General features: G+C 36.9%; 1 protein-coding gene across 2 annotated transcripts in view; it reads left to right on the forward strand.

Moving 5' to 3' along the window:
- The first annotated feature begins 1,329 nt into the window (after nt 1-1,329).
- The window catches only part of LOC116663695, a 298,294-nt gene continuing 271,975 nt past the window's right edge, over nt 1,330-27,648 (forward strand). For both annotated transcript variants that reach the window (XM_032479880.1, XM_032479879.1), the window contains exon 1: nt 1,330-2,323. In XM_032479880.1, coding sequence (XP_032335771.1) covers nt 1,845-2,323 — 479 coding nt within the window. In that variant the 5' untranslated portion in view covers nt 1,330-1,844. The remainder of the gene's footprint in view (nt 2,324-27,648) is intronic.

Here is a 27,648-nt window from a genome sequence, read left to right on the forward strand (position 1 = left end):
CTTGTGAGTGGTATAATATATTTCATTCTTTTACATGTGAATGTCAAGTTTTTCCAAAACCACTATTGAAGAGACTTTATTTTCTCCATTGAGTATTCTTAGTTCCCTTTTCAAAAATTAGTTGAACATACATGCATGGGTTTACTTCTGGGCTCTTGATTCTGTTCCAGTGGTCTATGTGTGTCTATTTATATGCCAATACCTTATTGTTTTGATTACTATAGCTTTGTATTATAGTTTGAAACAGGAAGTATGGCACCTGCACTTTTGTTCTCCTTTCTTAGGATTGCTTTGGCTATTTAGAATCTTCTGTGGTTCAACACAAATTTTGAGATTGTCTTTTCTTTTTGTGAAAAAATATTATTGGGATTTGGTAAGGATTGCTTTGAATCTATAGATTACTTTTGATAATATGGACATTTTAACAGTACTAATTCTTCCAGATCATGAACACGGGATATTGACTCATTTATTTCTGTCTCCTACTTCTTTCATCAATTTCTTATAATTTTCAGTGTGTAAGTCTTCACTTCCTTGGTGAAATTTATTCCTGAGTATTTTTATTGTTTTCTATTCTAAATCTCTATTGTGTATATGATTGCTTTCTTTACATCTTTTTCAGATAATGTATTGTTACCAAGCTGTCTCTCAGTATCTGAGGGAGATTGGTTCCATGACCTTCATAGATATCAAAATTCAAGGATGCTCAAATTCCCAAAATGCCATAGTACAGTTGGCCTGCCTTATCCTCAGGTTCTGTATCTGTGTATATAGAGGACCAACTGTATGTACAAATACAACTTATTTTTGTGTGTTGATTTTGTATCCTGCAACTTTACTTCATTCATTGATTAGGCCTAACAGTTTTTTTGGTGAAGTCTTTAGAATTTTTTCTATGTAAGACCATGACATCTGCAAATAGAGATAATTTTTCTTCTTCCTTTCTGATTCAGATGCCTTTTATTTCATTTTCCTTTTTTTTTTTAAAAGCATAATTGTTCTGGCTAGAACTTCCAGTACTGTGCTGAATAGAAGTAGTGAAAGTGGGCACCTTGTCTTGTTCTTGATCTTAGAGGAAAAGCTTTCAGCCTTTCACCACTGAGTGTGATGTTAGCTGTGGGCCTGTCATGAATGACTTCACTATGTAGAGGTATGATCCTTCTAGACTCAACTTGTTGAGAGTTTTTGTCATGAATGAATATTGAATTTTGTCAAATGCTTGCATTGGTATCTGCACATTTGAGTAAGTGTTCTTCACTTTATAGATTCACTTTGGCAGGGACATTTCTTCACCAGTCAGCTCAGCTTGGGGTACTTGATGGAGCAGGTAGTAGTGACCTTGGGCAGGTGGGGCTTGCTTTCAGAGTCTGTTTGAGCAAAGCCAGTATACGTGCTCTGAGGCCAGGGGATGCCACGGGCTGGGCTCTGTGTTCGACAGGGTCGCTGAGTGGGCTACTGGCTGTGCTCTGCAGTCACTTGGGTGGGGCTACTATCTGAGCTCTGCAATCACCTCTGGTAGGGTGAGTTTGCTGGCTTTTTTCCCTGGCAGGGTGGTACCACTGGGTGGACTCCTCAAATAGGCAGGGCTACAGGCTCAGCTCTGAAATTGCTCCCGGTCAGGTGGAATCTTAGATTGTGATCCCTGACCTGATGGTGCCGCTGGATGTACTGGGTGTTCAGGCGGGACCAGGGGCAGGGCTCTGAGGCTGGATAAGACATCCAGCTGTGCTCTGAGATAGGAGGGGGATGCAGACTGTACCCTGAGGTTGGGGAGGGCCGTAGGCTGGGCTTCAGGATCAGGTAGACTGCTGACTGTGCTCCTTTGTTGGGCAAGGTCACTGGTCATGCTCTCTGGTCTTGCAGGGTGTATCCTGCAGTATACAGGCTGGGACTTGAGGCTGTCCTCCACAGTTAGGCGGCGTTGCTGTCTGGACTCCCTCGTCAGTTGGGGCTGCCAGCTACGCTCCACTGTTGGACAGGGTGACTGGCTGGCCCGGTGCCCTGCTCAAGCGGGCTGGTGGGCTGGGCTCTGCGGCTGCCCAGAGCCTCTGGTCGGGCTCCTCTTCTCGCGGGACTGGACACCACGCCTGGCAGTCAGGCGGGGCTGCGAGTTTAGTTCCCCATCTGAGTCGGGGCGGGAAGCGGGCTCTGCGTACAGTGCGGCTTGCTGGTTGAGGACCGCGTCAGGCGGCATGCCCCCCGCGCTCCCTGGCCAGAGAAGGACCCCGGCTCGGCTCTGCAGACAGACGGCGCCGCGGGCTGGGCTCTCCGCGCGGCTGCCCTGCGAGGACTGCGGTCGGCCGCCATCTGAGTGTTGGCTGTTGTAAGTCCTTCTCCCTTCAGGGGTCAAGCGCCGCAGGTTTCCCCAGTGTCCCCGGGAGGCGAGTCCCACCGGCAAGTGCCCCACAAGGCTGGGGGAGCTGGAAGCCCCCTGGGGCGCGCTCTCTCCCCGGAGGCCCCGCGGGCGCAGGCCGGGCCTCTCCGCATGGCGGGTGGGGCGCGCGAGCCTCGGGCAGTGCCGCGGGCGCAGGGCGGCCGCTCCTGCCTGCTTCCCGCGCGGCCCTCCTCCTGCCGCGGTCAGGGGCGGGGTGGGGGTGGGGGGGGTGTGCTTCAGCCTCCCCCTTCCCCGATTCTAGAATTTTCACAACGGTATCTTATCTGTGGATAGTTGCTAGTTGGTCGTCTTGTGAGGGGACTGAATTCGGGAACGACCCATGTGGCCATGTCCGTGATGTCTCTCTCTGGACAAGGCGTCTTGATAACTTAAGTTTGTGTCCGGCGCATTTTGTGGAGAAACGGGGGGAATACCTTACATTCAGAGGGGCCGCTGGTTCTAATACAGACAATTGTTGTAAACAGGTTTAACCACTGTGCACTTTTAGTAACCAAGTGTAAGAATGACAGCCAGGCGTTAGAACCTTCTAGAAAAGAAGAGAGGAAAACTCTCTTGATAAGGACACCAGAGAAAATCACAGAACCGACTAGGCAACAGATGCTGTGAAGAAGGGGTTAGCACACGTTTACAAGGAAGACAGAACATATTCAGACACTTTCTTATAGAGAATCAAACATTTGAGGTTGAAATCAGTCAGCACCGACATCGCCTTGATTTTCTTCTTGTGTTTTATCTAGCCTTCCTCTTCCTTCGGTTGTGTGTGGGCACCTCAGCGTAAACACTCAGGAAATAGTATCTCCGAAGGGCTTATTCCTATGAAAAGACAAGATTAAAGTGGATTCTTTATGCTCTCCAATCAGTTGGGCTGTTTAATATGTTGCTAGTACCAAAAATTTATTCAGCCTTCAACAAATTTTTCATGGCTTCCTCATTCCCTCTTCTTAGAACATAACTTCTGTTTCATGGTAAATGAAATCTTGCTTTCAGTAATTTCAAAGTAACTTCACCTTACCCACATGATTTTAGGGATCAGAGAGGAGGCCAGATTAAATATTAACCTTCAGCTATGTTGTTCACGCTGACACTCAGGCAAATCTGACTTTTCTGGGCTGATGTTTGGCAGGGGTCCTGTTTCTTCCAGCTATAGGCTAGAAGTTATGGAATTTATGCAAAGTTAAGGTCTGCTTTGTGTGAAATTAAATGATAAAATGAACACTGGGAACTTGGCAAGGTATTCTTTTTTTATTAACCAAGTGAAGAAAACCACCTGTATTATAAAAGCTATTTGTTCTTTTGTTTTGTTTTCCTCTACCTTTCTGTCAATCTGTCTTTTATTTACTTTTTCTTTCTAGTAGTGACAGAGAGGGGAGCAGGTGTTCCTAACTGTAAATCCTACATCCCTGATGGGGTAGTTAGGTTCTCTAAGATTTTCTGACATTTTTGTGGATTGTCTCATAGCTATAAGACATTTTTTGCCCTCTGTGATGTATGGATTGTGAAGTCACTGTATTGACTATTGTCAATACCTGGGGGTTATTGTGGGTCATAGAAGAGCGTGTTTTGACCACTGGGTACAATATAGCAGTACCGACTCAGATTTCATTGACAGGTGGAATTTTGTATTGTGTTTGAGCAATGTAAACAGAATTAAGATCATGGTTAGAAGTTAAATTATTTTTTAATTCTTCCACTGTAATTCACACATAAACTTCCTGTTTAAAAAATAATATTTTATTCTTCCCAGCTGGGTCTGAAATTGCTTTCTTCTATAGGGCTCAAAATGTATGCCATATTATTGAAACCCTAAACTAGTAGTAGTGTTTACTTTAATTACTGTCAGAGCTGGGGATCAGAGCTTTGGCATAATTTCTTGTTTCAACATATCACTTGGCCTTCTAGATAGGTTTTATCTAACTTAATTTTTTCCTTTTTGAGTAATATAAATTTGCTTCTTTGGAAAATTATCTACCTACATATTTCATAAAAGAAGAATGAGATGATAAAAAAATTCAGTTTAATAAATTGGTGGACTGACAATCCTAAACTTTCACTAGAACCATATAATCCTTTTTTTGCTGGCTTTTTTTTTCTCCCACTTTGAAAGACAGTCATTATTATGTTTCTACTTTTCTAGGGTTTGGATACTGTCACAATATTCTCCAGGCTTTCAAAAGTTTGCTAATGACTTAATCCAATTGTTTAATTACCCTAAAATTTAAGTTAGAATTGAACAAAAACAATTTGATCGTCTTTAACTAGATATATTCCAATTTTATAACAAAGGTCTTGGTTGAGGTTTTGGCTGCTTTTATGTTCAGAGAAATAGATGACCTCTTGGTGAAAATCAAAGTTAATAAAATATTTAGCATTTAAAGAATTTTTATACTACCTCCTATGTAAAGCTTCTTTTCCTGTAGTGGACAATATTTTTCTGAAGTGTTTTTTATGCCTAATACTTAAAGATTCTCCAATCCCCATAGAAGCTTCCTGCTGAAATCTGTAATGTGCTGCAACAGGGTCTGTGATAAACAGTCTTTAATTCCTTATTTGTACTCCTGTCTCCTCTCTCGCCTTCCTTTCACCTTTTCTTTTTCTCCTTGACCTGGGATTCTTTTCTTATCTGGCGGAATTGCTAGAATCCCTGCTGATAAGTCTCAGCTAGAGACGTGGTTTCCTGCAGAGGGGAGGAAATGTTGCAGCTCCTCCTTGATTGATAAGAGGTGCAGGGCCCTGCTGAGCAGCTGCAATAAGCAAATCCCTGCTTCAGCAGAAGTGGTTGTTTTTAAGGCGCTGATCTCCACCTGAGAGGTTACCTTACTTGCGAGGTGTCAGGAAGAATGACTTGGCTTACTGACCCTGGTCAAGCTGTGGCCGTATCTACTGTGGAGTGATAATGCCAAGTTGGAAGGGGATCACCAAGTCCTGAGATGCTGGTACTCAGTCATGATTCATGTTGATAATAAGTACAGCCACATTGCTGTAGTGGCCTTTATATTGAATTGTTTTTGTAATGATTATTATTGTTCAAGAACTGCATTTTCCAATTAATGGAAGTACTTTAGGTACATTATCTATAATAATCATTTTAAATTATGACAATGAATATGGAAATTAGGCCAGAGCATAAAATTAAGGATATTTGAATAATTATAGTGCAATCAAGTCGAAATTACTGATGTCTTTATATGATGCTATATTATGTGGAAAACAGCACAAGAACATACGTGCTTTGGAAGTTGAAAGTACATTAGATTTTGACAGCACAACTGCATAAATTACCAAGTAGTTTGGGCGATGTTTTCCTCCATAAATCTTCAAGTAAAGATAACAGTTGAAAGGATGATTTTTGAACTAAATTGGAATGAATAAACCAATATGCAAGTAACTTCTTAAACATGTTCATTCTTTGAAAGCAAAGTTGCACAATCTGTTTGACATAGTACGTAGGTAACAGTGAAATATCGTCCTTAATGTTTAAAGAGGATATATTATCTGATCAACAGAACTGACTAGAGGGAAGTGTAATGAGTTAAGTCAATAACTAAGCATATAGATTGTATTTGATTGGAGGGGTTGGTAGATATAAAAATGTAGTTTTATGTATCAGAAATACTTTTTTACATCACGTTGGTGTTAGAATGTAATAACTCAGTGGATTTAGAAACATGGGTCTCAGTCAGTAACATCTATGATGATGCAGATGAAATAAGGAGGAGTAGGCTATGAATATTCTGTTTTCTTGAAATCCCAAACATGAAGGGAATCAAGGACATAATTGGAATAGGATCAGATAAGATAGAACTCTACGCTAAAGATAAGGTACAAAGGTCTACTCCTAGTTTCCTCAGTAAAAGCAACCAGTCTTTTCACATTACTACATTAAAAAATGATTGGGGATAACTGTGGTTGTTAACATAATGTCCTCCCTCCCAAAGATGTCCATAGTTTAATCCTCAGGTCCTGTTTAATATGTTGTTTTGCACGTCATAAAGGACTTGCAGATGTACTTAAGGTTATGGACCTTAAAATAAGATTATACTGGGTTATCCAGGTAAACCCAGTGTAATCACATGAGCCCTTTAATGCATAAGGAAAGGCAGACGAGTCAGTCAGAGAGATGTGGCAGAAGAAGAAAACAGAGGAGATGCTGCAGGAGGTGATATCAAAGAGACTGCAAGCATGAGAACGATTCGATACACTGTCCCTGGCTCTGAGATTGCTGGGGCCCTTGTGCAAATTTGAGAAAGAGGCTTCAAGAGCTAAGGGTGGTCTCTAGCCAGCAGCCAGGAGGGAGATGGGGAACCTCAGTTCCCAATGCAAGTAATTGGATTCTGCCAACAACCTGAATGAGTTTGGAAGAGGATTCTTCCCAGAGCCTCCTATAGAAGCTTATCTTGCCAACATTTTGATTTTGGCCCTACGAAACCTGAAACAGAGAAACCAGTGGAGCCAACCCGGGCTTCTTAACTGCAGAGCTGTTAGGTTAATTTGTGTTGTTTTAAGCTGCTGAATTTGAGGCTATTCAAGCAGGGACAGAAATTAATACAGTAACACACAGTAAAATGCATGAATTTTAAAGGTACATCTTGATGAGGTTTTCCACTTTTATAATCCCAAGCAACCATCAAATCAAGATATAGAATACTTTCAGATCCTTAGAAAACTCCCTCATGCTTCTTCCCTGTCAATACCTTTCTGCTTGCCCTATAGGTAATCACTAGTCTGACTTTATCACCATAGATTAATTTTGCCTGTTTTTGAACTTTCTTTAAAGGAATCATGTATGTACTCTTGTGTTTGTCTTGTTTAATTCATCATAAGCCTGTAATATTTTTCATGTTGTTTTACATAACAATCATTTATTCTTTTTTATTGCTATGCAGTAATATGTATTTCCTATGTAGTATTAAAAATGTCTATTAATTATTCCAATATAACACTGTTTATTTGTCCAATCTATTGATGGGTATTTGGACTTTTTCTGTTTTTCCACCATTATAGATAAAGCTGTGATGAACATTTCTGTGTATATCTTTTTAGTAAAGAAGGTCTTTTCAATAAATGATGCTGAGTCAACTAGATATCTGTATGGGAAAAAAATGAACCTTGTTCCTTAGCTTACACTGTTCACAAATTATGGTTCAAATTAAATCTAAACGGAGAGCAAAAGTAAAACTTCTAGAAGAAAGCATAGGTGAAGATATTCATGACCTTAAGTTGGCAAACATTTCTTAAAAAGGAAACAAAAGCATAATTCATAAAAGAAATGATTGATAACAATTATTACAACCAGACTTGAATCTAGAATACATAAATAACTCCTAGAAATCTGTAAGTAAAAGATAAGCAGTTCAGTAAAGAGTGGGCATTTCACAAAACTGGAAATCCAAAAGGCCAGTGAGCACAGAGAAAGGTGCTCAAATCATCAGTTACCAGTGAGATGAGATGGCACATAAGGTCCTTCTACCCACGTATCAGAATGGCTAAGATTATGAAGACTGACACTGTTTTTAACAAGAATATGGAGCAACTGCAGCTGTCGTATATTGCCGGCGGGAGGTTTTTTGTTTTTTGTTTCTTTAACATTTTTTATTGATTTATAATGATTTTACAATGTGTCAAATTCCAGTGTTCAGCACAATTTTTCAGTCATACATGGACATATGCACACTCATTGTCACATTTTTTTCTCTGTGAGCTACCATAACATGCTGGCTGGAGTTAAATTGGTATGACCAGTTTGGAAAACTGTTAGACAATATCTACCAAATTTAATCATGTTAATATTTTAGGAAATAAAACCTCACCAGAGAAATAAAAATAACCAGGAGATGAGCTACAGATTTTGTGAATTCTCTCTAATGAAAAGAACAGGGTGGCCATTGGGAGGTGTATACAAAAGCATTTGACAGGTAAATAAAGGGATATGTTGAGTCTTTATGTTTGAGAGAAACTTGAACACCATACAAGCTTGTTTCTTCTACTAGCAAAGCTACAACTATTATGACGAAATCAAATGTTTGTGAAGTTATGTGGCCTCATACTTGACTTTGCTCTTTGCTGCATAGCAGGATCCAGTCTTGGGAAATGACTAGTGAGTGTTTTTGTGAGTGGCTTGGACACTCAGCCATTGTGGCAGCTCCCCTACTGACCTGCTACCATTTGCCCTGCTGCTGCTGAAGACCTGGAATGTGGAGGAGTCTGTGTTATCATCAATGATGTTTTCAATAAAAATATGTAAAAGTTTTACCAGAGCAGTTTCACCTTCCTCTTAAATACTCTTTAAAATTATCAGTGTATTTTAAACTACTACACAATAAAAAAATGTTACTGCTTCCAGAGTTAACATTTTCCTTGAAACACCAAGCTTTAGGTGTTTCAACTTTTAAGAAGACATTTCCAAAGCTGGAGTTATTTGCATAACAGAATTTCTCTCTTTTTTTGTGCCTTCTATTAAGAGGCAGTTCTCTTCTTTCTTAAGACTATTGTATGTTCACACAAAAGTGTCCTCTTTAATGACTAGTTGGATGCCAGAGACATGAAGATAGCATCTTTAGTGGCTGCTGGTACATATTATGCTCTTTTTTTTTTTTCCATGCTATTGATAGATAACACCATTGCCCTAATTTCTTCTTGTTCATCATTGCTTAATTTTTTGTTGTTACAGAAAATACTTCCAGGCATTTTAATATTGAAAACCTTTCATTTTTCCCCCATGACCTATTTCTTCTAGGACATAGATGAATAGAGACTCTACAGATGAATAGAGACTTTTTGTTGTTCTTCACTGGCCAGAGGAAAGTAAACAACTTGATGGTGCTCAGTGCCTTGTCTTATGCATCACGAGGTACTGGGGATAAGCAGACGGCCACAGCATTACATGGCTTTGCTGACACATCTGATTTATGTTTATGAGCAAGCTACAGTCTTTAAGACATGAGCACCAAAGTCACAAGTGGTGCCATATGCATCATAAAAATGAAAGACGTTTTCTTATATGCCATGAAATAACCCATGCATGCAATTCCTTTGAGGGAGGAAAAATAAATAGTCGCTTAGAACAAATTGATTTTTTTAACCATGTTATACAGTTGTCTTTCCAAAATCAGTGATTTGGTTGCTTTGGTAAAAATTAAAAAGCACGAAAATGTTAACATCTATATCTCAGAAGAATGTGAAAGTCCAAATTTTCCTAGCTTAAAGTATAATTTTTTATTCTATTTTTACAAGAAAGCTTCTCCATTCGAAAGAGAGTACCTGTTCCCCTCTCCTTAGAGCAAAGTTCTTATGTTTAAAAATGTTTATCTTTAAATGATTTCACCAATGGTGAATGAGCACCATCAAACATCCTCTGATAGCAGAAGGGCTGGGTGGCTGAAGTTAACCTTTGTAGATGTGAGATTAATTTCAGAGTACCATTTATTTACTAGCCAAAAATAATAACCTTGCATTTTACAATATTTTACCATTTACAGGTTGCTTTTCTTAATAAGCATGGCAGGTAGTTCTCAGTCTTTTTTAGGTAAGAAGATCACCTCAAGACTTAATTCATTTTTGTGGGGAGGGTATAGCTCAGTGGTAGAGAGCATGCTTAGCATGCATGAGGTCAAGCGTTCGATCCCAAGGCCCTCCATTAAAAAATAATAAAATAAAATAAAAAATTTAAAAAAACCAATTCTTTTTTGATGCGATTTTAAAAGGGATTTTTTTTAACTTTCCTTTTCTGATATTTCATTGTTAGTGTAAAGAAATGCAACAGATTTATTTAAAATGAAATACTTAGGAATATACCTGACCAAGGAGGTGAAAGACATACACGCAGAGAAATATAAAACATTGATTAAGGAAATTAAAAATGATTTAAAGAAATGGAAAGATATCCCATGCTCTTGGATTGGAAGAATCAATAATGTTAAAATGGCCATACTACCCAAAGCAATCTACAGATTTAATGTGATCCCTATTAAATTACCCAGAACATTTTTCACAGAACTAAAACAAATAATCCTAAAATTTATATGGATTCACAAAAGATGTACAATTGCCAATCAGCAATACTGAAGAAAAAGAATGAAGCTGGAGGAATAACACTCCCAGACTTTGGACAATACTACAGAGCTGCAGTAATCAAAACAGCATGGTATTGGCACAAAAACAGAGATATGGTTCAATGGAACAGAACAGAGAGCCCAGAAATAAACCCACACACCTATGGTTAATTACTCTTCGACAAAGGAGGCAAGAATATACAATGGAGAAAAGACATTCTCTTCAACAAGTGGTGTTCGGAAATCTGGTCAGCTACATGTAAATCAATGAAATTAGAACACTCCCTCACACCATACACAAAAATAAACTCAAAAGGGCTTAAAGACTTAAACATAAGGCAAGACACCATAAGCCTCCTAGAAGAGAACATAGGCAAAACATTCTCGGATATAGATTGTAGCAATGTCCTCCTAGGGCAGTCTACCCAGGCAATAGAAGTAAAAGCAAAACTAAACAATTGGGACCTAATTAAACTTATAAGCTTTTGCACAGCAAAGTAAACCATAAGCAAAACAAAACGACAACTTACGGAATGGGAGAAAATATTTGCAAATGATGAGACTGACAAGGACTTAATCTCCAGAATATACAAACAGCCCATACAATTCAGTAACAACAACAACAACAAAAGCATAGCCCAATCCAAAAATGGGCAGAAGACCTAAACAAATATTTCTCCAATGAAGACATGTAAATGGCCAATAGATACATGAAAAAATGCTCAGTGTCACTAATTATTTATTTAATTGCATCAGAGAAATGCAAATCAAAACTACCATGATGTACACTTCACACCATTCAGAATGGCCATCATTAAAAAGTCCACTAACAATAAATGCTGGAGAGGGTGTGGACAAAAGGGAACCCTCTTTACACTGTTGGTGGGAATGTAGTTTGATGCAGCCATTATGAAAAACAGTTTGGAGATTTCTTTAAAAAACTGAAAATAGAGTTCCATATGATCCAGCAATCTCACTCCTGGGCATATATCCCTGGAGGAAACTCTAATTTGAAAAGACACATGCACCCCAATGTTCACAGCAGCGCTATTTACAATAACCAAGATATGGAAAGCAGCCTAAATGTCCATTGACAGATGACTGGATAAAGAAGTTATGGTATACACACACACACACACACACACACACATACACACACACAAAATGGAATACCACTTAGCCATAAAAAAATAAAATAATGCCATTTGCGGCAACATGGATCAATGTGGAGATTGTCATTCTAAGTGAAGTAAGCCCGAAAGAGAAAGAAAAATATCATATGATAGCATTTATATGTGGAATCTAAAAAAAAAAAAGGGACACAAATGAACTTCTTTACAAAATAGAGACTCACAGACATAGAAAACAAACTATAGATAAACAGCAAGGTCCTACTGTCTAGCATAGGGAGCTGTATGCAATACCTTGTAATGGCCTATAATGAAAAAGAATATGAAAAGATTATATATATATGTGAATCACTATGCTATACACCAGAAATTAGCACAACATTGTAATTTGATTATACTTCAATAAAAAATTTAAAAATTAAATAAAAAAGAATCAGAAATAAAGATAAAAAGTTAATTTATATGGCTAGTAAGTTGGAGAAAATCAGGTTAAAATTAAATTTCCTACACTAGGGTCCTAGAATCCAGGTCTTAATTCTAATCTTAATTTTAGTTATTTATAGCTGCCTTTCTAAAGCATCCTTAGGGCATCAGACCTACAGTTTGTCATCAAAGGTCCTGAGTTCTAATTTGGGCTCTTTTAATTAAGGAAACATACTATCAACAGGTTTCATACTCAGCAGTCAGCAGAATATTTCTTGTGGGGACTACAAAAAAGCAAAATATGATATTGGGCACTCTGGCATCAGTAGGAAAACTTGTGTCCCTATAAGGAACTTAACAGTCAGCTTTTGGAGACAAGGTTTATTTTAAAGTTTCAATTCACATTAGTATTAGAGTATCATAAAGCAGTTGGATCATTGCATCTCTAAAGCCTAGATTTCTTTTAGTCCTTTGCTGTTTTTTTTTTTTTTCCTTTTCTTCAGGTGAGAACCTAAAGCTTGGAGAAGTAAAGTGACTTGTAATGAAAGTTCTAAGGTAGATTAGTAGCATAACTGTGCTTTGACTACAGTGCTTTGGTGTGAAAAGTTTTGGGAAGGAAAGCTTGGAAATCTAGAGAGTGAAATCATGGTTACATTTTAGTGAGATTTATTTTGTAGTGGAGAGCAGAATTGATTGTAGTATGTGAGAAACTAAAATAAGAGGCCAAATTGGAGGTTGTTAAAGCACGTTAGGTATTAATGATGAGAGCCCAATGGCCAACGGTAGTTGTGGAAATGAAGAGAAAGATACAGATGTGAGAACTCTTGAAGGAAGGACTGAAAAGAATTAATGACAGCTTGGATTGAGGAGGTGAAAGAGAAGATGCAGGCAAAGGAGGCTTGAAGTTTGCGCCTTGATGGGGAGAACAAATGCAAAATGAACCATCATGGGAAAAAAGAGAAATTAGAAGGAGAAGCCAGTTCTGAGGGGAAGGTGATCATTTTGTTGGGCTTCAGCTGAGAGGGTAATATCTAAGGAGAAAACTTTAGAAGGTGGACAGAAAAGAGACCTTATATTCAGTAAAGAGATGACAAGCTTAAGACACAGATTCGGGAACTACCTGCTTAAAAAGTTGTAACTGAGATATGGCAGTGAAATTAAACTCTGAGGACTGGAGTGGGAGAGCTTTGGGAAACCCTTACCTCTAGGGGGAAGTAGCAGGGGAGAGAAGTTAGTACAGGTAGTCTAGAGCCTAAGGTTGGCCTGGAAGCAGGAAAATCAAAGTGTGAGACAAGAATTCAGTTTCAGAAAGAGGGTGGCTAATTTTAACAAGAGGGTAAAAATGTATTTTTAAAGTTTTCTGTTGAAACAGTACTAAGGAGAAATGTAATAATCCTTGTAAAATGCACCTAGGAAGTCTATTAAAGCTTATTTTCAATCTTGTAGAAATATGTGGGTAAGAGACATTTCTGGAGTTTGGTCAGGTTGTTTTCCATATATCCTAAAAAATAAACAAACAAAAAAGAAAACTCAGCCAAATAAACAACTTATATAGATGTATAAAAATCACTTTTTATTGGTGAAAGTATTGATTGCTCTTTGATTTATTTCATCTTCATTTTTTTATGATGTTAAATTTTCACTATTTTTTAAAAGCAGATTCTTAACAAGACTGTAAAGGAATTGAATGAATGTTCTTTAATTTCTCTGGGAAATATTACCCCAAAGGAAAAAACAAATAGATTTTGGTAAGTGGACAAAAGAAATTTGTTTTTGGAAAAGAATGACTTAGTAATTCTAATTTAGAATATTTGAAGCTAAATAAATGACTTAGTAAATCTAATTCAGAATATCTTTATTTCCTAAACCAGTTTGGAAAAAAGAAAGAGTCTTTAAAATTAGCATGGTATTTTTTTTTGTTAATTGGTGAGAGTAGAGAGAGGTGTGAATTACAGCATTAGCTGTGTGGAGAATTTAATAAGTTAGGTTTACTGTGAACTCTTGACATTTCAAGTTAACATAATTTTCATCTTCTTTTTTTGAATGTGCTATTAGAACATACTTGGAATTAATTTCTAAAACTTCACTTGCCTTTGAGCTTCCTACTGCTTTTTACATGTCTACTGTCAAATGATAGAAAAATATTTTATACATGAATTATTTTAGAAATCATAATATAAATCAACAGAAATAAAGTTTATGTTCTACATCTATAAATAACTTGTTAAAATTTTTAAAAAACATTTTTATTGATTTATAATCATTTTACAATGTTGTATCAAATTCCAGTGTGGAGCACAATTTTTCAGTTATACATGAACATATATATATTCATTGTCACCTTTTTTTTTCTCCGTGAGCTACCATAAGATCTTGTATATATTTCCCTGTGCTATTCAGTATAATCTTGTTTATCTATTCTACAATTTTGAAATCCCAGTCTATCCCTTCCCACCCTCTGCCCCCTTGGCAACCACAAGTTTGTATTCAATGTCTATGAGTCTGTTTCTGTTTTGTATTTATGCTTTGAATAACTTGTTTAATTTTATGCAATGCTTGTCAAGACTGAAAAAAGTAAACCTGTCAAGATTTTTAAGAAAACACTAAAAAGTTTTCTAAGCCCAGATATATTTATCAAGTAGTTCATTCCATTTTTCTTATTTATATTAGAATTATCTTTACAGTGTTGATTCTTATTTTGGGTGATGAGGTTGAATAAATGTTATCAAGGACTTGAATTTTTTAGAATATAGTCTGTGTAGCAGATAAACAGATCTACCACAGATTTGAAATCTGGACCTCTAAGTTGAATGGGAACTTTTACTTTTATACTACTAAATATTTTTTTCTCCTGAAATTTCTTAATTTTTTAATCTCAAAGTCCACTTCATCTGTATTTTTCTCTAAATGGAAAAGGGAACCGTCAAAAGTAGGGATGTTTAGAAAGATTTTGGACAGGAATGTTTAATTTGACATATATTTAATGCCTGCACACCAAGCATGTAGCAAGATTGAAATACAATAGTATCTCCTCAAACATGAGAGCCCAACATAAAAATCTGAGATCAGATGAAGTAACTTTGTAGCTTATTCTGGCAACAAAGACTTTGGAGTTCACTGTATTTGAATTGTGACTAAAAATTCTGGGGATAATTAGAATAAAGGTAACCGAGAGTTGGGTTATTAAAAAGGGAAGTAAAGCTAATGGCAGAGAAGAAAAGACATTTTTACAGCTGGGAAAGACACTGAAAGGTAAGTGGAAGAAATACTGGGCCTTAGAAAGCACTCCATACTTCCAGGAGGAAGGGAGGCTATTTGGTGCAGGCCTCAATGAGGTAAACACCTGGGCTCCGGGAACCTGGAGAGACCAGGAGGCTGGCGGTGGGCATACGAGAGTCAGTTCTGAGTCAGAATATTAACAGACCGTGGTCACTTAGATGTGGTCACAGACAAAGATGCTTTGAAGTGTTTAAACGTTATCTGCAACACAGCTGATTCAACGTATATGCATGTCATTAATTTTGGAGAAGAGAGGTGGGGAGAGAGGGAGATTCTGAAAACTGACAGCATGCAAGGGTGCAATACCTATTATTGCTAATTTTGATGTGTAAATTGCCTAGTTAACATCTTTATCTAGTATGCTGTTTTCATAATTTTGTTTTATAAATATTAAAGTATTTTTTAGGCTTCTCACAGGTTTAGTTATGACATTGTTTCCCCAACCCTGTTCTCCTGTGGCTTTAATTTATTAACTGTAAATTATGTCACAGGGATTTTTCTGGACCTAACTCTCTGATATTTGGGGTAAACTATTACATGTTTCAAGGAAAACTGGGACAATTTTACCTTTGAAAAAAGGTAAAACTGTACATACCTAAAGCAATTTTGGCTGATATCTAGTATCCATAAAATCAATGCAATTAAAAATGGACATGTCTAACCTACCAGGGAACTTTCAAAATGAAAATGTCCACCTATTAGACATTGAGACCATCTCTCCCCTCCTAAGATCTTTTATCATCTTAAAAGCTGAGATTTTCTGCTGTGCTCCTGGAGTAACCTCCTTTCAGTCCTAGGATATAAAGGTAGGGATTCACATACCTTTATGTCACCCTGTGACTCAGGAATCACCAGCCCTCGAATATACCTGATCTCATATTAATAGCCAAAGCAATAACCACATTCCACAGCTCTGAGTCACATCTCCATACCTCTTCAAGTAGCACTATCCCTCAGGGGACAGTGTCTTCAGATACCAGTCTGCTGACATTTCCCACTTTGATCTCCTCTCCCAGAAGCTCTGACACAGCTGCTTTTGCTAAGGGAGCATCTTTCCACACGGCCAGCACCAGCAATTCTCTCTTCCCTTACACGTGCTCAGGTTTCAGCTTAAATGCCGCATTCACAAGGATGTCTCCCCTGTCCCTTCCCCATGACAGAGTGAGGGTTCTCTATTCTATGCCTCCATAGCTCTCTGCACTTCTTTCTTGCAGACTTATACACTTGTGACTGTTGAGGTGATTTCTGTCTTTCTTCAATTTTAAGACATGCCCTGCCCTGACATTTTTAACATTTAAAAATTTTGATGTTTCTTATAATTGAAAAAACTTATTTTATATAATATATAAACATATCATATATGTATTTTAATCATGGAGAAATTATTGAAACAATCTTACAGTTGAGGGCATTTTGCAACTTGCTTGGAATCCTTTTGGAAATATGATTGAGCATGAATTTATTAATTACTTATTCTTTTAGGTCCAGCCTTATTTGGCATTAAGAATCCAGGGAATTTCTTCATCAGATTATGAATGATTTTGTGTACAAAAAGTACTGTACAATTGTTAAGGTACAGACGTCAGAGGCAGTCCTGGCTCTTAGTCATACCATCTGAGGTAATTTGGTGTATGTATGTCATTGCTATATGGTGTAATATGGTATTACACATATGTATATAATTTTTTCAATTGTAAGACATATCACAAATTTTAAAATATTAAAAATGTTGGAGTGAGCATGTCTTAAAATTGAAGAAATACAGAAATCGTTGAAATAATTATAAAGTACATAGAGATTTTATGTATATGAATACACACACACACACACACACACACACACACACACACACACAGACATAACTTTCCTCTTTCCTTCTGTGTTCTAAACTGCAAGGGGGCTGGAGAAAACTCTTGCTCATCCCTCTCCAGCGACGAGCACTGCACCCTGTATGTAGCAGGGCCTCAGTAATTATTGGACTGATTGGACCTTTGTCTTGCTCACTCTTCTTTTGATCCTAATGACACTCAGATGGACAGTTAGTCACCTAAGGACAAGGACCATTCATTTATGCAACAAATATTCATTTTGTGCACACTAATCACTGTTTGAGAAGCTGGCTATATATAGTGATGGCAGGGGTTCCTGTGACAAGTTCCTGTCATAATTAAGTGGAACAAAAAATTACAACATTATGGGGTAAGTGCTTGAATAGAAGCAAGTGTGAAGTGATGTAGTAGCATGAAGTGACTGATTCCCTGGAGGAGAATAGGAAAGCTTCATAGAGTGGGTAGCCTGGAGCTGGACCTAAATGAATGAGGAATTATTTAATAAATTCATACCAAATCACATTCCCAAGAGGATTTGAAGCAAATTGCAAAATGCATACAATGCAACAAAGTAAACAATAAAAAGATAAACCAGTATGACTAGAAAATAAAGTTTGAGTAATAAGATGGAGCTAGAGGGAAACTCAATGCAAAACTCTATGCCATAACGTTGTACGCAGTTGCCCATTCTATTTGATTACATATTATTATATACTTCTATTATATATATATATATGTATAAACAGAGAATGGGGGAATGATAAGACAATCTATTTTCAATAATGAATTCAGTGGTTGTATGCAGAATGGGAGAGAGCATGACTGGGTATAGAGAAGCCAAGAAAGCCAGTTAGGAAGCCCTTGGGATAGGTCAGTTATGGGCAGTGAGGATCTGAACTAGGGCAGTGGCAATGGTGGTATACAGTGAAGGGACAGATTTGATTCCAGGAAATCAGGACTGCTTTTATTTCTATTTTTTTTCCCCTCAATGGTCATACATTTTCTTTTGTTGTTGTTCAACAGATATTGCTAGGGGGACCACAGATCTGATACTCTGATAACTTATGCATTGTATGTTGGGCTGTAGCCTCAGTGAGTTAACACACCAGTCAAAATTGAGTATGATATGTTGTATTCATCTGGTGGCACTGCTTAGGAGAGCTAAAATTTCTCAAGATAATGTCAGCTCTGATTTCTACCAGAAGATCATGGATCTGCTTTTGATCCCCTTGAAGTAGATGAATAGTGTTGCTTAGTCTCTGAAACTGAGAGGTGTGCACACTTTCAGCTTCTAATTTCTGGGAGGCTATGGCTTGGTGATCTTGAAATTGGCAGTTATAATTTCACTTTTAATTATTTTGACCTAAGCAGACATCTCTCAAGAGAAAAGGAAAATGTAGATACTGACTGTCAGGAGTGTGTAATAAACAACATAACATGATTTCAGATCAGGAGATTTGCCACAAGAATTGGTTAGTGCATCTCAAGGTGGGACAGGCCTTACAGGAGTTGGGTTAAAAGTCCAACATAGTTTCTCTGAAAGGTAATTTTTCTAATCATCCACCCTTTCCCCCAGCATTCGGCTTTTGTTCCACCTTACTTTGACACTTCCCTTTATAAATGTGAGTGTGCCTGTACTGAATTTAAGTTGTGAAAAAGTTACATGAGGTTTAAAGTGTTAATGACTAGTTAGGGCATTATTTTGAAACAGCCAAAAGGAAAGATCATTATGAAAGAAAAATAGGATTGCACAGTAATTTCATGACAGAAGTGCCTCTGTTTAATGATTTGTAAAAGAAGTAGGAAACATTTTCAGTGAAAACTGCTAATTATTTTGGTTTTCCATAATGAAAACCTGTGATGTTGTTTAAATGTCTCTGTTTATTAGTTTATTCTGTGACACTGGTACATTTGTTTGTTTTATGTATTTTTTTTACTTCCTTGCATCAAATAAGAGTGATATGATCGATGAGGTTAAAGTTTTTTTGGGAAATTATGGCAGTAATCTCGGGACTGTGAGAATCGACGACTTTTAAAGTTGTGTTACTTCAGGTTGAGGAGGACTATTCCAACAATCCTTTTGGTCTGTTATTTCATTTATCATCATATATCTTGGAAGATGGTTCTTTATTCTGCCTTGTCAGAAACATCCACAAATCAAATAATTATTGATATACACTTGGTGACTTATGTCTAGAAATAAATTTAAAGGTTACTAAAGAAATTAACCTCGGTAACAATTGTTTTTGCCATGCTAATGGCTCTTAAGGAATGATTTAATTGTATATGTCTGTGCCAGGTTTCTCAATGACACTGCTGTTCAAACAAGAAGAGGGACAGGGTTCTAAGGTCAAACATCAGAAATAGCATGTCCTATCATCCTCAAAGTTCAATAATTTTTGGAGCCCATATTTTTCTTAAATTTGATCAGAATAGGGATTGTGAATTTATGGACCTTCCTTTCCCCTGCTGCCTGCTGTCTGCTTTGCCTTTTCTTGTGCTGACTTACTGCTTTTTGTTTTCTCCTCACAAGCCTTTTAGTATGTGGTGGAAGTATGCAGGAAAGTCTACAACTGGGCTCAGAAACACTTCCTGCCTGAGTCCCTGCTGCAGGTTTAGGTGTGCTGATTGATCTTCTACCTAGTGTCCAAGGCTTCTGTACCTGTCCAGCAAGTCTGGTCTGCCCCCATCGGCTGTCTTCTTGCTTCTTACCTAAGTGAAAATCAGATGTGACTCAGCAGATGGTGCACAGTGTCACAGTGGGCAGACCCAGATTTGCCTTGGTAGACATACCAACCAGGTAATCTAGTGATCCCAGGTTTCTGACCTTGTTGCTTCGGTTGCTAAGCCACACTGACTCTTCGGTGTTTATTCTAGAATTTATGGACAAAGAAATTGTCCTGCTCATCAGGTCCTTTCAGAAATGGCAATAAAATATTAGCAACAGGGAAAAATAAAATTAGATAGTCATAAAATTTAGAGAGTACATTCCTCTGAAATTGGCTAGGTAAATTACACATGGAATACTGAGTACATATTTTGTGCTGTGCTCTGTGCTTTTTCATTAAAGTCTTAGAGAAATTCCTTTACGTCTGTCTTTTCACTATGCCATGCTCTCTGCGAGAGTGCTCACTTCTCATGTTTGCTAGACTGCCTGCTATTTTACACACTTGGCATCATCCCAGTTTAGACAGTATCCAGGGAGACCTGAGATTTCCCTAGGTACGATGGCAGTGTGCCTGGTAAGGAAGGATAGGGAATGACTGCAAGTCATGGTTGAGCTGATGCACAGAAAAAACTTTTAAGCAGGAATTATATTTCTTGGATGAGGCTATTTCCTACTCTGCCTAGGAAAGCATTTATTTTCTGTCTTCCCATTATATATTTACATAGTCACTAGGGATGGCTAATGTGATACCTTCCAATTTCGAAACATACAAAATTGTATTCTAACAGGAGAAGAAAACTTCCTTTTACAGATTTCAAAACACCAGTGGCACTTCCAAGATATTTTATTAAAAAAAAATCTCTCTCAAGTTCTTACTGACTTTCTGTTGGACAGTCTGCACCATGTCTCAGATCTGCATTTCTCTGTCGGCCTGTTTCTTGGGCACACACCTCTATACAGTGAGAAACAGCCCCTTCAGCTCTGGGTGCAGGGTCTTGAAGTTAATGATCTTAGAGGAACCTCGAATGCCTTTACAGAAAGCTTTCACAAAAGTTCCAGGGGCATTTTTTATTGTCCTGCCTTGGGGCATGTGCTCCTTCCTGGGGCTGGGCGAGCTTCAGCTGCATCCTGTGAACCAAAGACTACCTCAGGGAAATAGATTCCTCAAAGGAAAAGCATGCTGGTCAGACAGACAAAGGTCTATTTCCATACATATGATAAAAATTTAGACAACTGGATGAGATCATTAAGAACTAAATGAAGTAGGAAAAACTTAAACCTTACTTAGCAGCTGATGTGAGGGTGATCTTGCCCTGGGTTGTTTTCTGTTCCACTCTAATGAATCAACTCTTAGGGGCTCACAGTTTTATAGGATTCCAAATGGGAACATTTCTTTTATCTGATATGGCATATATAAGTAGAATTTCCACTTATATTTACTGAGTAATTTTTTTCCCTTCTAAGGCAGTAATCTTCAGTGTGGAAACTAGATTAATAGTTTCAGATTTCGATAACAGAATTTTTAAGTGTGTTTGATCCCTGTAGGCTGGAAAAGCAGATTGATACAAAATGAGAAAATGTGTATTCATAATTTCCAACAGTGAATGAGTATAGCCAGCCTTCACCAGCACTGTAAAGGCTGCTAATTAGTAGCTAGTTAATAGTTATGTACATTTGTAAATGTTTAAATAAGTGTTTAAAAAATTCCACTAGAATGTAACCATCCTTGCAAAGTCAAGCAACTCTTATTACACACATGTACACACACATGCAAACTCACATGGCTTAGAGTGACTGCTTTTCTGGAAAGGAATAGAAAAGAAGCAGCTTGTTACTCAGCTCTCTGGGAGGGAGGTGACTGGAAATGGGAGGATAATGTTGTAGTGACTGGCCTTATCTAATTTTTTTCTGACCCTATTGAAACTGCTTCAGCAAACTTGACAGGTTAGAATTTTTCACAGATGGTAATCTATGAAGATAAGTTCCTTAGTGCATTTATCTGTGCTCTGTTCTTTTGTTTGTTTAATTAAGAAAATATCTTTCTCTTGTGAAATACAACATTCACATGGACAAGTGCAAAAAACGTCCAAAAGTACAGTATAAGAAATTGTTACAAAGCACACACCTCTGTAGCACAGTCTAGGTCAAAAACTAGAATATCAACAATGTTCAAGAAGCTCCCAGATAATTCCTCTCTTTAGCGAGAGGGTATCACTATACTGACTTTGTGATCAAAATGCCCTTGCATTTCTTTCTTGTTTAACCACCTATGTATGCATTCCTTAACAATATAGTTTTTGAAATTTATGTAAATGGAACTACACTGCAGGTAAGATTTCTATTCCCTGTTTTTTAGTTCAATATCATATTTAAGATTCATTGATCTTTTACTTCATTTTGAAGAATTTTTACTTTCTTCCATGTGAGATGTCAGAATTGCTGGGATTTAGTCTTGTATATCATTAGCAAGTATTTGTCTCAACTCACTTCATTGGTTCCTCTGTTTGTTTCAATGCACAATTACACACAGTCTCTCATTTACTTGCCATGATCTTGTTTCATTTGTGGAGGATTTTTGATTGCTGTTTTTCCTACTCTTGGATTATCATACCAATTTATAGAGTGCAAAGATTTTGAACAGAAGGAAAAGGAGTAGATGTTGCCCTTTAGAATGACTGAATAAACTTAACTAGAGAAGCATATGGTATGAAGTATGTCATGAAAGGAGCTGACTGATAACAACCAGATTTCAGGGAAAAGGGTGTCTGTTTACAGTTTCAAGAAGAGAATCAACAAAGGAAGCAAAACAGTTGGCTTCTTCATGTATAGTAACCTTTTGGCTTTGCTGCTTAGAAAATTCAGCATTCTGACAAAACAACTGCAAACTTAACGACAGTGCTTGAGAAGTAAGTAAGTTTGATTTAAGGATTTTCGGCCTAGAATCCTTTCAGATAAGGAATTATATTTGGAGCCAAAATACGTATGTTATGGAAAAAGAGAAAAGTAAGAGCAGGTTATTTTTTCTTTTTTTTTATGAGGGCTATCCTTTTGTTGACAGCAACTTGATCCCCCAAATCCACAAATATTTCACCCTATATATTTCAGGATGCTTTCTGTAGAATCCTAGAATAAAAATTTGGCCAACACTTTTTTCAATGAAGTCAGTGATAAAAGCAATGTTGGAAATTCAGTGGGAAAATTAGGGCAAAATGAAACATGAACTTTCATTAAAATAGTTATTAGTTAAGTTCCAACTTCCTCCCTTTATTCTCTGCTTATATGTGTGGACTACCACCTACCCAGGCCCTCGAGTCAGAAATAAGGAATGATCCTAGGATTGCCTTCTTTAGCTTGCATACTACCAACCATCACTATGTTGCATCTTTCTTTTACACATTTCTTCTTTAGCATACCTCCTATTTCCCCCAAATTCCACTACCTCAGTTTATGGAACCATTTCTCATCTACTTGATTGGAAATTTTTTTCTGGCTCCCTTTTTAAAGATCCTTTTTCCCTAGACATTTCCAGAGGGAAAATTGTGGAACTAATCTTAGATTGTCACTTTTTTGTTTAAAATCAATATCTCATGTTTAAATTCCCTCTTCACCTTCTGGATAAAGTCCAACTTTGATCTCTTCAAGCTGTATAGACAAGACTCCTCCTTCATCACTTCCCCACATGCACCTACGTGTCAGCCATATCAAAGGACACACACACTGTGGTCTTTCTGGCCTTAGTGCCGTTATATGTCCCTTTAATTAAAATGTCCTTATCCTTCGTTTTCACTTGGCTAACTCTCACTTATTATTTGCAATTGAATTCCAGTGACTTTAGTAACCCCTTTACATTCCACATTTCCTACACTTACATCAGTTATAGGGCCTTTATAGCATTATTGATATTGTGTGTTCTGTCATGCCTCTCTGCTACCTGTCTGTTAGCTTCTCGAGGTCAGCTTGTATTCCCAGGGGCTAGGACTGTATATGAGGTGTAGCAGGTGCTCAGTGTACACATGCAGTAGTCTGGTGAGTTCATGGCAATGGAAACATCCCCAAGGTGAGGAGCAGAGCCTCCCAGCCAGGGCTGGTTGCCCCTGAGCCCTTCTGTAGATTAGCCTTACCTCTTACTATCCCAGTTCACCAGAACTTTACCAGTTGTTTATTTTCTTTCTTTCTCTCACTATAGGTTTTTCCCTTTCTGGTTCTACCTGATTTACCTAAGCGGATCCCCTGTTTGGGCAGTTGTAATTGACATTGTTGAAATTCTTGAAGCACTTAGAAATAAATCATGTTTGTATATAACATACTCAAGTATTGCATTCACACATGACACTATCTTTATTGCAGAAAATATTTTAACATTGTCATATAAATCTACCTATACTGTAATTTCATTATCTCTTAAATCAATTTCTAGAGCTATGCAACATCTTAAGATCTTTTCATATTTTTCATTACTGGGATAGTATAGAGAATTAAACTTGTGCTTTGATTTATAAGGGCCAGAAAATGGTCTTTAGAAATTGTTATTGGGAGTTCATGGAACTCCTCCCCTTCCTACTCATACAAATGTCTCCCTTCTACTTTCTTTATAATTTTACTGGACTGTCACTTTTGTTGCATATCCACATGCTATTTTTTTTTTTTTTGATTTAGGAAAGACATATTTTTTCTAAACACTAAAAAATATTTAAAAATCCTATTATAAGCCAAATTTAGATTCATTTGGTATTTCTAGTCAGCTTTCCCTAAAATTATTGGTAGCAAGCAAAAATTCATTCAAAGTACTGTGGAGAGCTCAAATTAAAATTGTTTATATTCCGTCAAAGACCATGATCTGTTCTTTGAGAATCTTCTGTTGTTTTGCTTAATTCTTCTAGTACATTTTCCATCTTGCCTATATTAAATTGTGTTAACAACATTCAGCGGCACTGCTGTCAGACTGATTGTGAGGTTAAATATATACATGTTTCAGCAAGACGTTTCCTTTTTGGTCATATCAAGAAAACATCATTTATAATCTATGAAATACTTGCAAGAGTATTATTACTACAAGCACAAATGTGGCCTTGTATTCTTGGAGCAAATTTCAAATGATGTGCTGTATATGGCCAATAGTATACTCCTGGAATTTTGGCCCAAATTCTGGCTTATACACTATTTTCTTTACGAGCTATGTTAATGTAACTATCCTAGGCTTTCCCTCGACAATATTTTGAATCAATGACTAACAAAGAGGCCATTTTTTTTTTTAACCTAAGTTGCAATTTGTACTTTCTATAACAGGTGTAAAGCTAATGAAAAACAAAAATTTCAGCTTCGAGTTAGGGCTATGGGAATAGACCACCCTGAGTGTAAGCTATAAAGTGATATATTGTTGCTTGAGAATTACAAAATAACAAAACTGGCTAAGAGTCTGTGTGCTTTTAGTGGTCACCATGGACTGGCAACTCTAAAGTAAATGATAAAATCTGCTCTAAAAAAAGTCTTGTTTATCTAAGTACCAAACAATTACTGTATTTACTATTGAGCTTTAATAGTACATATTCAAGTTAGCATTCAAGTTATATTACTTACTCTTTAAAAGATACTGTATTCTACATGGAAGTTAATTTGCAGAACATTCAGTTACACTGTTGGTCCCTAACACACACATGGACTCAGCTATGTGTTTCGAAGTTAAGTTATTAGTAGTTTAGAATTGTTTAAGCTGCTTCAGACTCATTCCTTTTTGTTTTAACCACCCCCTCCTTACTCTTTCTTTTTCTTCCTACTTTTTTTTTTTTTTTCGCCTCAGACAGGAATTCTTAGTTATGTCCTGTAATGCATGATAAGCTTAGGGATTTTTACATCTTTCACCCGTCTACTCTCACTCAATCTGGCACTCCCTTTATTTTTTACCATTCTAACTTTCTTTCTTTCTTTTCTTTTTTGGTTTGCTTTTTGGGATGTCTCTCTCTTTTCTTTAAGTCTTTTTTTGGGGAGGAGGTAATTAGCTTATGTATATATGTATTTATTTATTTAATGGAGGTACTGGGGGTTGAACCCAGGACCTCATGCATGCTAAGCACACACTCTACCACTGAGCCATACCCTCCCCCCTTCTTCCTACTTTCTTACTGAAATTTATTCTTAGAAATAATTCTGATATTTAAAATTAAAAATAAAATTGATAAAATTTTATAATATGCTTAGGGATACTGATATTTTATCAAATTACACAAAAGGAATGAATATGATTTTTAGAGTTTAGATGTTACTTAGCCAGGTGAATAGGGTAGATATTTACAGAATGGGCAGGGCCTTCTTGAAGCAACCTGGAACTATAATGTGTTTCACTGTTGTCACCTCTCTACTGCTTTAAGGATTTGTACAAGTATGTACCCTGGCATTCCCAGTGAAAATGCCCTAATGACTAAAGGTATTTTTTCCTTTAATTATAAGGGGGCATTTATTGAATGTTATCAAGACATCTAAACTTTCGTAAAGATTGACATTTATGTACAGTATTTCAGAAAAAAATTACTTACTTTCTGGAGATGAACTTTTCAAATTGTAGAAGCTCCATAAAACACAGAGTTCATATGAAGAAAGTGCAAAAGGCAATAGAAGATTCCTCCCATGCGTTTCATAGATTCCAGTATCACAGGAAGTCCCTGAAATAGAATTGGGGATCTTTACTTTACAGTCTACAGAGAAAGAAATGGAGAACTTCAAGAATTTTTTGCTCAGGGTTGATAAATTATTGTATTATATTTGTATATTGTATTTTTGATGCCATAATCTACCAGGTAACTATTTTATTCTTGGAATTATGTAAAATGAACAGTCAACAGGAGGATGCTTGAGTTTTTAGATTTAAAATAGAGAAATCATATCTGTTTCTCAACTAGGAACATTGTTTTCTCTTTATGATTTCAGAGAGCAGTCACAAAAGCTCATTGTGTTCATTTTGAATAACTGGCCAATAATGAGAGGAAATCAGCCAGAAACTGAAAGCTAAATGACAAAGAGAGATCAAGAGCAAATACTTCAGAATAATGACAGCTTTGATAAGTCTGTTACATTGGTACTTTTAAACCATGGGAAATCTCCATGGGGAATTGATGAATGATGGGTAATAAGAATTTAAACAAAGAACCTTCAAGAGAGAATCTTTCATGGTAGTTGGAAACAGAATAAAAGAGACCAAACGCTGGTCTCTGTGCCAGGTCAAAATAATAAAGGTCAAAAAGAGGATCCAAAGGACAAGCTATGCAGGGCTCTCTGAGAAACTGGGGGAGAGAGACAAATTCAACAGGGGAGCTGTTTGCATTAAAAACTACAAAATACTGAAAAGTTAGGTTTGAGATGCATAGTGTAACATGTGCATCTAAGGCTTTTAAAAATTCAGTAGAGAAGTAACTATAAACTGTAAATATTCTCCTTAATTTTAAATTTAAAGAACAAATTTGTTTTATAGTGTTTATCGTAGACCTATAGTATTTTTCCATGTCAAATATTATTAAAAAGTTTATGCTGAAAACATGTTCTCAAATGTTATTTACATATTCTAAAATATTAATTAAGAGCCCAAAGTGTAAAATTTTAAGTTTGTTATGATGTATTTTTAAAAATGTTCTAAAATATTTAAAATGTTAGCAGAGCAAAATTTTTATTATAGCTGTATACTACTTTAATTCTTAAATTAATGTTACTATCATAGCAGTGTGTGAACCTGAAAAAAAGCAATCAATTTTTATTGATTGGTAAGAATGTTTTATAAATTAAGAACACTGATTTTTTTGGATGTTATATATATTGCAGTATTTTTCCATCAAAATTTTTTGTAATAAGGAGTACTTGTGGATTGAATACTCAGTGCCAGGGACTCTGC

This window comes from Camelus ferus, chromosome 5, assembly GCF_009834535.1.
Source record: "Camelus ferus isolate YT-003-E chromosome 5, BCGSAC_Cfer_1.0, whole genome shotgun sequence".
In the NCBI taxonomy this organism is placed as follows: Eukaryota; Metazoa; Chordata; class Mammalia; order Artiodactyla; family Camelidae; genus Camelus; species Camelus ferus.